At 34.0% G+C, this 11,055-nt stretch overlaps 1 protein-coding gene and 1 long non-coding RNA gene across 7 annotated transcripts; one reads left to right on the top strand and one right to left on the bottom strand.

Moving 5' to 3' along the window:
* The first annotated feature begins 1,978 nt into the window (after window positions 1–1,978).
* On the top strand, window positions 1,979–3,872 carry LOC114392578. Its single transcript, XR_003662345.1, has 2 exons — window positions 1,979–2,190; window positions 3,400–3,872. It is a non-coding gene; the product is annotated as an uncharacterized LOC114392578 (long non-coding RNA).
* Window positions 3,873–4,148: 276 nt separating this feature from the next.
* LOC114392543 (protein EMSY-LIKE 1-like) lies at window positions 4,149–10,762 on the bottom strand. 6 transcript variants are annotated; one of them, XM_028353731.1, is made up of 12 exons: window positions 10,599–10,749; window positions 9,766–9,903; window positions 8,540–8,580; window positions 8,385–8,441; window positions 8,180–8,289; window positions 7,953–8,073; window positions 7,527–7,754; window positions 7,062–7,130; window positions 5,407–5,652; window positions 5,248–5,316; window positions 5,086–5,149; window positions 4,149–4,542 (listed from the first exon to the last, which is right to left on the bottom strand). In XM_028353731.1, the coding sequence occupies exons 2-12, from the start codon at window positions 9,815–9,817 to the stop codon at window positions 4,493–4,495; spliced, it is 1,107 nt and encodes a 368-aa protein (XP_028209532.1). In that variant the 5' UTR covers window positions 9,818–9,903; window positions 10,599–10,749; the 3' UTR covers window positions 4,149–4,492. The 6 variants fall into 6 exon arrangements, with proteins under 6 accessions (XP_028209532.1, XP_028209517.1, XP_028209540.1 ...); XM_028353716.1 differs by having other exon boundaries at window positions 8,385–8,580; window positions 9,756–9,903; XM_028353739.1 differs by lacking the exon at window positions 9,766–9,903 and having other exon boundaries at window positions 8,385–8,580; window positions 10,599–10,762.
* Window positions 10,763–11,055: the final 293 nt, after the last annotated feature.

Here is an 11,055-nt window from a genome sequence, read left to right as displayed (position 1 = left end):
CTGATCATATTTTGAATTTAATTATTAGTGATGGATTGAAAGAAATTGACCTATTTATTAGAAAAATAAGAGTTATATGTAAGTTTGTGAAGTCTTCTCCAAGTAGATTTGTAAGTTTTAAGAGGTGTGTTGAAGAAGTAAGTGTATCCACTAAGGTCATATTAATTCTTGATGTACCAACTAGGTAGAATTCTACTTATTTGATGTTAGATGTTGTTGAAAAATATGAGCATGTATTTTATTGCTATGAGTATGTTGAGGCTGCATATGAGTTAAATCTCATATCTAATGAACATGCTGGTGTTTTTATTAGCCTTTTGAAGACAAAATATGATGCAACTATTTCTTTTTCTATGTCATTGCATGTTACTGCTAACACTTTTTTAAGAAGTTGGTTAGTATTAAAACATCACTAAATAAGGGGAGGCATAATAATGACTTGGTGATACAAAGGATGACAACAAATATGCAATTAAAGTTTAACAAATATTGGGAAAGTGATGGAATTAACTACCTTTTGTTTGTTGTTGTTTTTCTTGATCCTCATTATAAATGTGAGTACATTCAATTTTGTTTTAATCATATGTGCGGTGTTGAGAAGAGCATGGACATGATGAAAAAATTGAAAGACCTCATTTACAAACTGATTCAGCAATATGTACTAGAGCATCCCATTTCTCATTCTAGTAGCAATTCAGCCAATTCTAGTACATTGGCTTCAAACATGGCCTCACAACATAATGATGACAAAGGTGATAAGGGTGATGATTAGGATGATGAATTTAGAATGAAAATGAAGAAAAAACAGGGTAAGGTGCAAAAAAAAATGAGCTAGATAGGTATTTTGAGGATGATGTTGAAGATGACCACGCTGAGTTTGACATTTTGAATTGGTGGAAATTGAAAGCATCCAAATATTATATTCTTTCCTATATGGCTAGAGATATATTGGCTATTCATGTATCTATTGTATCATCTAAGTCTACATTTAGTAAGGGGGTAGAATTCTAGATTCATTTCGTAGTTCCTTGAGTCTTACTACTGTTGAAGCTCTTATTTGTGCCTAAAATTGGCTTAGATCTACTAAGAAAAATGTTAATGACTTGCAAGTTGAAATAAATGAAGCGAAAAAGATTGAATCAGGTGTGTAATCTCTTATTTCATTTTTTATATTTGTATAAAATATCAATCAATTTTTGTGCTAACAGGGTTGTGCTTATATTTATAGAGTTGTTTGGTTTGGTTATAAATACTGCGAGTATGGGAACTCCAAGTGTAGAGACTACTAGTGTTGAAACTTCTTAAAATATTACTTTCAGGTACATTGTTGTTTGTTTTACCTTTTTTCATATTTATTTTTTCTACTATGTTTATAATATTAATAAATCATATTTTGTTCATTTGTTTCAACAAATTTGGTTACAAAAAATGTGGTTGTAGCAAATCTGATTGCTAGAAATTAGTTTGTAGAAAATAATTATATTTCATATTATTATAGTAAATCTCGTTGAAGAATATTTTATTTTAATTTGTATTAGTATACTTTAGAATGTTATGTTGATGGTGCTAAATGAATCAATTTTATTATTGTTAGACATTTGATAATATTTTGTTAATTGTATTGGATATTTGAAAGAATCATGATATAAAATAGTAATTTTAAGGAAAAAAAATTAAATTTAAATGGATAATTTGTTGGTCCAAACCGAACTAAATTGTTCATGAATGAGTTGAGTTAAAAAATAATGAAAACCGAATTAGATCAAATTTAATTGGATTGAGTCCTAAATTTGATCAAAATCGATCCAAATGGGTTCACGAACACCTCTTATTTTAGAATTATTTTCAATCAAATCAATTAAATAATAATTATGTTGCATCGGTTTCTCCGCCATCCCAATTCCAATCCAAATAAATAACGTCGCGACCCGCTAATGATAACTCTGTAGGACCCACGTGAATGTGTAGTGTTTCGGCGTTTTCCTTTTACCCACCTTACCTCAAAAAAAAAAAAAAAAAACGTTGCGCAGAACGACGCCGTATTGCCATGACATGTCTATCTATCAACCAACCTGAACCTCTTCAGCGAAGGATCCTCAAAGTTTGAATAAAACGACGTCGTTTCGAGACGGATTCCATTGAACACATTTCAACGCAGATGAGATCTCTTGAAATTGCTCGATTTTCCAGGTACCTTCTCAAAGCCTCTTGATAACGATAACGTGTCGTTTATTACGTTTATCGCCTTTGAACTTGTCGTTTTGGTTATTGGAGTCAAGGTTCGTGGACTTCGATGATGTTTACGAGGTTTTCGATTATTCGTGTTTTGTGAGACAAAAAAGCATTACCGTAAGTTGAAGTTGAAAGGTTGAACCTTTTTTAGATTCGTTCCGTTTCCGTTATGTGGTTTTTGATTGTGCATAACATACACACATGTTCATGACTTATGGGAGAGGTTCTACTACAGTAGATTTATTTATTTTTATATTTTATTTTGTTTTTGTTTTTCGTCCTTTAATTACTGACCCGTGTAATTCGTTGGGGGAACATAATTGATTGAATTTACTATTTCCTGAAGTGATCTTCATTTTTAAGTTTTACCATACTTCATGTACAAGAAAAATGGAGATTGAAGTCCCTATACTGGCTATACAGTTTTTTTGTAGCAGTTTATCATCTTTAGAAAGATTTTGTAGCGGTTTTTCACTCGATAAATTCTTCTCTGGTGTTAGTGCCTGGAACAAAAACTTACTTTTATACATGTGTAGGGACTAATACTTATAATTATCTCGTATACGGATAAAAACTTAAACTAAGAATTTAGAACAACTACAAGGACAAATGAATAGTTTAACTTTAATAATTTCACCTAGCATTGGTTCAAGTGACAAGAAGCTCGGTTTTACTTAAATAAGGTATGGGGTTTGAGTAATGAGAATGAAAAAAAAATGCACCAGAAGGGTTTTGCTCTCTTAAATGAGTTCATCCAGCTTAACTTGGATTATACTGAGGATCCAAATAAAAAAAAAATGTAATTTCACCTCAATAGTGTTTCAAGATTAATCTACACCTTTATCATTGGGTTACTAGGATAAAATTCTAATTTTAATTAAAGATCAACACTAGAAGCAATGAAACTGCACCTAAATTTTATCCTATGATAGTATGATATACTATGGTTTGTTTTTGTCACAACTCAACTTTCAAAGCACTTCAACTAAGAAGCTTGTGTCTTGTGGGATTGGATCAAACGTTAGTTTAAGCATTTCAAACATAAAAACAAACACACTAATAATCCTTTAGATTTATAATCAACTTCTTCAAACTATGTATAATGATTTTTGCCAGTTTGCCACTGTCACAATTTTAAAGTGTCTACTTTGTATATCTATTTGACAGGCTCAGGTTTCGAGAAAATCCATCTTGTCCGTTTGACAACTTCTCCCTGTAGCAATGGCAAAGTAATCAGTCAATTACTAATTTGCAATCTTGCTGTTTGATGATAGATGAAACTCTTCCAAGTGCTGTTTTTCTTTGTGAAATTCTTTAGTACTTTTGGAGCAAATGAAAATCCCTTACTCTGTCTCATATGTATGAGCTATCCCTTTAACTAGTTTTTTTGTTGACAGAGTACACATTCTAGGTAGAGAACAAGAAATTTCTTACTCTGGGAGTAACTAAATTTCTAGTCTTTCTTTTAAGTACAAGATCCCAGCCTAGAGTCTTTGAACTGCTGTTTAGAGGGATTTACATGGAAATTAGGAATTCTTATGGGAGTTGCCTTATGCAGGAGTAGGATTAATTATTATGTTTTATGGTACAATGTCATTCCCATGTTTCTACTGCAGTAAACCCCTCTTTTAATTTCTTCTGGTGGGTTTGACTGATCAAATACTGGACATTATTATTTGCGTTTAAGAATACCCTTTCATCTTATGATTATGCCACAAATACGATGTCTATAAGCACAAACCATTGTCAATCCAATTTTAAGCTTTTTTTTTTGAGATGGAGGCTCCTTGCACACGTGAGATACAGGAAACCCAACCATCCCTTTTATACTTCCATCAAGATGCTTATACTCTTACAGTTTCAATGCTGTGTTACAGGAATGGTTTGGGATATTGACAGTTAAAAAGTCATGTTCAGAAGACAAATCAACCCATTTGTTTGAGTTTCTCTCGGTAAAAAATAAATTAATTTATTGTATTTTACATTTGATGTGCCTGAGAAGTGATATATTGAAGCTCTATATTCAAAATCGTCATTGAGCACAAAACTTGCACATGTGGCAACAGTCAGGAAGGGAAAGAAATAAATGACAGAAAATGCATCAGTAAGACCATCTTGGCCATTTGCTGCTGTTGGATCCTACAAGTGCATAAGTGGACTATGCATTCATCCAAAATTGGACTTCCATGAGACTTCATCAGAGCTTAAAGATCATCTCCAAAGGCAGATTGCCTCCAACATGCAGTTGGTTCCTGTGCTCTCATCCCCTTTCCATCAATTGACTATGCTGCAAGAACGGCTGTTCTCCATCTGTAAATAAGTAAAAATAAATAGTTATACAATTACAGTATTTGATGATTGTGCTTAATATCAAACATTAGTGTGGTGACCGTGATCACCAATTGTGCAAAACAATTCTAATACTAAAAGATAATGTACATCAATTATTGATTATCAAATACTAAAAGATAATGTACATCAATTATTGATTATCAAATACTCAGCACTTGTTTTGTAATCGATTATGAGAAATAATTGTTTTTATTCTAAAAATTATCTTAACGAACTAAAAAAAAGCCATTAATTTCTCAAAATAAGAGGCACCTAGTCACTTGTTATTACATCTCCCTTCTTGGTATAAAAGCTCCTCAAACTGTTCTGATCCAAAATGAAGAAAAGCTTAAATATTTTCCTCGTTAGAGAATTGCTTAAATCTGTTGTGGACGACAGTATAATAAAATGTTCATCTTATCCAATTACAAAAGGCTCATTTTGTCTGACCTAAACGAAAAAAATTAGGACTTCTAATATACAACAGTATGCAGCATGATTGTGTAGACGGCTAATTATTACCACTTTCACCATCAGATGCATCTGCAATCCTTGCAATGGCATCAACAAGTGCTTGCTCATGCTCCTATACAACAGTTCAAGCAATAATTAGAGTATGAACACTAACCAAGGAGCATGAAGGTTAAAGATAAAGAAAATATGATGGATGGTTGGTGAACGTACTTTCAGCATTTGCTTTGCCTTCTCAAGCTCCATTGAATCTTGAGGACTTGTAGCAAAAATTCTTTCTACCTGTTACATCATCAACGTTATAAAAAATTTAAAAGAATATTCTTGTTCTTCTTTTGTTCTCAATGAGGTCGCTTAGGCACATCATACTACCTCCTTAACTAGTGAATCTGTGTTCAGCAACTCAATGTCATCCAAAACTCTCCTTCCAATACCATTTTGAGGTGGGAGAAATTCTTGTCTGGCCTGAAACCTGGGATGACCTCTCCCTCTACCTGCACCTAAAGAATCACCACCATGGCCAAAGAATTTCCTACCTCCACCACCTTGCCCACCATGTCCACCTCTATGGAGAATGCCAGGATCTTCACCTTCCCATTTTATATCCTCAGGTGAGATCTGTAATTATCAGGGCATATTACCCATAACATATGAAAGATCATTTTGACAAATTATATCTACCTGGTTTTTGTATAATTTCTTTCAGATAGAGATAGGCAAAGCATTTGCACAAAAAGCTTACACATTCAGAATGCATGAGGTTATATGCACATAAGCAAAAATTCAATCAAATAAGGAGTTAGGACACATTATTTTAAACTTGTTCAAAAAACCATGTTAAGAATGATTCAAAACAACACAACCACAGGAACTCTTCTAATAATAATAATAAAAAAAAAATCCTGAATCTTAACCTATGATAGACCATGAATATTTTCTTATTGTTTGAAAGCTTTTCAACTAATAAAAAGAATCCCTCAATAACCCCCATTTTTTCTAAAATAAAGAATTCAAATATTTTACAATATTATAATTTGATATTCAGTCACCATGTTTCTTTAAGATTTTTTGTTCAAATCTGAAAGAAACCTGGTATCTTATTAGAAAGAATAGGGGATTTTTCCCCTCAATACGGTGCTTACTTGCAGAACTGCGAGGGTCTGCACCTCCCAATGCCCAAAGGCCCCAAATTCTCCCCTTCTCAACCCCTCTTTCTATTTATACACAGCTACTGATCTGCTAGCAAAAAATCACCCTTAATGGGTCTAATCAATTGCAACCCCATTCCCCTTCATTCAAACATAACCCCTTGTATTTCACCTAACTACTAACTGACCTATCAAAATCACTAATGGATGAAGTTGTAAACTTCATCTACCACAATCTTTGTTCAAGCAGTGTTCCTTAATCCTTGAAACAATATTACAAGCAAGACCAGAATGAGTTTTCACTTTGCATAGATAAGACAATAAATGTGGCACAAACAAGGAAGGAAAATGATCCATATCACTCTAATAAACACAAGAGAAGGTGCAAGTTAAACACCACCGAAGATAAGCTATTGGAGTATGATGGCCAGGGTACCAAGACAAGATAAAAGGAGCTAAAGGCCAATTGTAGGAACACGGATGAATGAAATAGCTTCAATGTTAAGTCATTATAACAGATAATTTGATAGAAGGATTCAAACTTCTTTTTATGAGGGACTGCTGCTGCAAATTCCATTCATCTTTCTGCTACCCTTTAATATATTCTCGGTGTCCTGCTGGTACTAAGACACATATAAAACTAGGCTTCTAAATTCATTTTAAAGGAAGGTGGTGCTAATGACCTAAAAATCATTTGCTAACTATCTATAGTCGCCATCTTTAAAAGTATTAGATTTTTTAGTCATTTCATATTATTTGATATTAATTTTTCCATTAACATATTTTTTACTAGGGCTTCACTCAATATAACTGTTAAAAGATTGAAACCTAACTAATTACTGCTCTGATATATGCAGCACAGCATAGGAAAATATATACCTCTTTGAGATCAACCCATTCCCAAGTCTCATTTACTTTATTAATATCATAAACCAAAGCATGCCGGCCCTGCAACACAATCCAAAAATTGGATGATTTTTTTGTTTGAAAAGTTATTTAAAAAAAGTCAATATAATGCTGCCATGCTCTTTCAAATTTAGGCCCTAATCGCATTTAAGCCTTTTAATTTCCATCTGGATGGAAGGGTGAATACTTTACTACATATACTTGAAGAGGTTACAGGCATTACTTTTCATTTTCTGTAATCTGTGCATTCATGGGGAAACCAAACCCCTGAAGGAAAAGGCATCTTAATGTGATAAAAAATATGATTAGACTCGTCTACACAAGTCACCTTAAACATCAAAAGACAATCAGTACAGGGAGAATTCAAAGGTCTTAACCTGGTAAAATGTAAATGTGATAATCAAAGATTTTGAGAGCTATTTTAAGATCTAAACATACATCAGCAGGGTTGTAATCAGTTACAACAGCCTCATAAAAGTGGTTATCTTCAGGCCACCGAGTCCAAACTTTCTTCCCAATCAATGGATCAAAGGCTGCTGCTTCGGTAGCAGATGCATTAGATGCAAGAGCACTAGAATTGTGATTTGCAAAATGCCTGCCTCCAGTAGGTCCAGCAGATGTATACTGTACAGACTTCACTGAAGATAAAGCAGGCAATGACTGACCCTGGTAGCAAAATTGGTGGAAATCAAATGGACATCAATATATCTTTCATTTTGTACTTCTCAAGTAAAGAATTTAAGTGCAATGCGATGATGGATTTTGGCATCTGGATCCTAAAAGCACCCCCTACAATTGAAGCACTGAATATGAACACAAAAACTGTGCTGTTAAAGTCATCACATAGTATACAAGAGGTGGTACCGAATGGGATGTCTTCTGCTTTTTTCGGGAAGCTGAAACAGTTGGACTAGGTAAAATGTCATGAAAAGTCTGAGATGTGCTGCGCCTTGCAGGTTGGTAACAGCCAGTTTGTCTCCACTCCCTGATGGCATTTTTCATTACATAACTTTATAAAAGTAGAAGCAGAAAAACTGTAGAACTAATATTTTTTTTCCTACACTGTTGCAACTATTCAAATAGTTCAATACCTAATACGGTGAATTATTTCATCAGAGTTAACCCTGGTAAGAAGCTCTCTGTGTTCATCATCTGAAACCCTCAACTCTTTTCTAAGCTCAGTTATCAAACCTTCCTTCTCCTGATGAATACAAAAAATAAAATAAGGGCGTAATCTTCAACACAGGAAAATACAAAGATAACAAAAAATACATGGAGGGAACTAAAGATATATACCCAAGTAAGAGCATCAGACTGAGCTTTGAAAGCACGCAAGACAGCAGAGTAAGCTTCCTGTTCAAGTAGATGAATTTGAGCCTCCATGTCACAATGCAATTTCAAGTGTGGAATAGAAGTTACAGAAGATTTTTCATTGCCAGTAACAATGCTACCTCTCCGAACTCTATTTTGATCTGAGGGAGAGAACCAATACCTGTAATCATTTTATGCAAAAGGAACTTGATATAAGAAACAATGATGAGATGTTTCCAATTTCCAAGTTCAAGTTTTGTTAAACAAATTGATTTCCACATTGGAAGAGAAGAGTTTATAAGTGAATGCTGGTTACACAAATTATTTCTTGATTCTAGAAACAGAGGACTCTTGACTTTTTAAATGTTCTTTTCCAATTTTGTCAATGGTCATGCACAATCAATTATCTTTCCCTCCCTCCACCTTTCCATCTATTCCATTTTCACTTTGAAGTTTATTTAACAATTTGAGCTACTCTAAAATGATTGATACTGGATTTCCAAGTTTTGACAAAGCCTAATTAACTTCGTACCCCATTGCCCAGAGGCTCTTCGTTATGCGAAGATATGGGGGAGGGATGTTGTACGCAGCCTTACCCTTGCATATGCAAAGAGGCTGTTTCCGGATTCGAACCCATGACCAACAAGTCACCAAGGCACAACTTTACCGCTGCACCAGGGCTCGCCCTCAAGTTTTGACAAAGCCTATTGTCTAAAAATATGATTCAATTTACAAGCATATGAAAAGCACTGCCAGAAAATTTGAGCAGGCTTCTATGCATTCAAAGTTCACTCACCACCTGCTTTACAATGAAAAAATGTTGATAGGGCGGAGTTCAAAAGATAAAAATATGATCCAAGAACAAGGTTCTGGAAAACATCTTTAGAAGTATCATGCATTAGGGTCGTAATAGCAGTTTGTAACTTCTAGTACCCTGCAGTATCTCAATTAAAACATATAGGAAATGATACCCAATGGCAAGTTAGCCTATCATAACCTTATTTTTATATTTAGCAGCCGTTTGTTTCAAGTTATCAAAAAAGATTCCCGGGAATGTGAACTTGGGAATATCACATTCCCATGTTTGCTACAAGTTTAGTAAAGATATTTCCATGAATAGTTGATTCCCAGGAATATGAAATACACGTTTTCTGTTACTTCTTATTCCCATGCTAAATGTTTGTTACTTCTTATTCCCATGCAAAGAGGCGGGATCCCCACTTCTTTCTTCACATTTCTTATTTCACTTTTGCTTTTATTTTTTCTAAAATTCCTAATGACAACCAAACATGTTTTATAGGAACAATATTCCCAGGCATAACATTTCTAGCAATATAATATAATTCCTGGGAATACAATATTATAACTTGAAACAAACGCCTCCTTAGTTCCTTCACGACACCTACAGCACCAGCCATAGAATTTGATCGGTCCTTTTTTCTGTCGTTAAGGTAGAAAACTGAACTGGCTCCTTATCAACTTCCTTGATCAATTAGCACACACACTGCATGCCACCAACACAAAAAAAAATGATCCCACTAAGAAATTCCTTTCCATAACCTATGCTAGCAAATTGCAATTTCATGAATTCATGTAAATATCAAGCAAATAATTCCTATTGATAGCACACTTAGTTCATGTTTTGTCCCTTCACCACCAACTAGCACAGTCTCGGTACCCCACACCACCAAAAACTGACCTCAGTAATAATTTATCCACAGTAATACAGGCTACCATGTTCTATCTTCATACATTTACAAATTAATTACATACCCAATACCAACAGAAGGGTCCCCATTTGGATTATTATCATCACAAATCTATACACATAATTGACATTAACAATTATGCACAAGCCAGAAGAAAAATCCACGCATCCTCTAACAGAATTTTGTTTCACCTTCTGAAAGTGTCAATGCAAGCAAAAGAAGAGGTTGAACTAAAACCCTAGCTGCACATTGCGTACATCAATGTCACAATACCCAATTTCAGGAAAGTCCCTAATACAAATTATCTTCAACATAAAACAACGACCAATTAAGAAACCATTGACCCCTCTCATACACAATTTCAGAATCGCTAACAAAATTAACCCAAAAAAATCAATTTTTATTCTCACAACATATCCGACAAGTGACAAGAAAAAAACCCTAAAACGTTGTTTCGATGGAGTACGAGGAAAAGGGCAGTGGGACTCACCAGTAGTGTCGGAATTTGATAGTGCGTGAAAGTTGGAGCAATGGAAGATGTGAGAGAGCGAAGAAGAAATGTTCCGAAGCGCGTTTCGGTTAGAGAAAAGTCGAAGGTTTTGGAGAAGAAAATGGGTTTTAGTTTTTAGTTTGGGAGAGAGAAAGGGACAGTGTGAGAGGGTGTTCTGTGTGTACCTCGTACGAGTTTAAATAGAAGGAAGAGTCGAGTCGAGTCGACACAAAAAGTGAATAGAGAAAGAAATAGAATCACTCTTGGTGCAAAGATTTTTATGTGTAAAGATTTTTAGTTTCTATACTATTACTTTACTAGAAATCATTTTAAATACAATTTTTAAATGAATTCTTACAAATGTCGTAAATCTTATTATATCTAATAAATTATTATTAGATGATAATGTAAAAAAATATTTATATATTTTATACATTTTAATTAAATTAAAAAATAT

This window comes from Glycine soja, chromosome 2, assembly GCF_004193775.1.
Source record: "Glycine soja cultivar W05 chromosome 2, ASM419377v2, whole genome shotgun sequence".
Taxonomy (NCBI): domain Eukaryota; kingdom Viridiplantae; phylum Streptophyta; class Magnoliopsida; order Fabales; family Fabaceae; genus Glycine; species Glycine soja.
The sequence above is the reverse complement of the archived record's forward strand: the minus strand, read 5'-3'. Positions and strand labels throughout refer to the sequence as shown.

Coding starts and splice junctions, on each gene's coding strand:
- LOC114392543 (XM_028353716.1), bottom strand. CDS start 9,817: ATGGCTGGTGCTGTAGGTGTCGTGAAGGAACTAAGGAGGCGTTTGTTT. Junction 8,290..8,384: donor AGTCTGATGCTCTTACTTGG/GTATATATCTTT, acceptor TGTATTCATCAG/GAGAAGGAAGGTTTGATAAC. Junction 4,543..5,085: donor TGCATCTGATGGTGAAAGTG/GTAATAATTAGC, acceptor ACTTATTTACAG/ATGGAGAACAGCCGTTCTTG.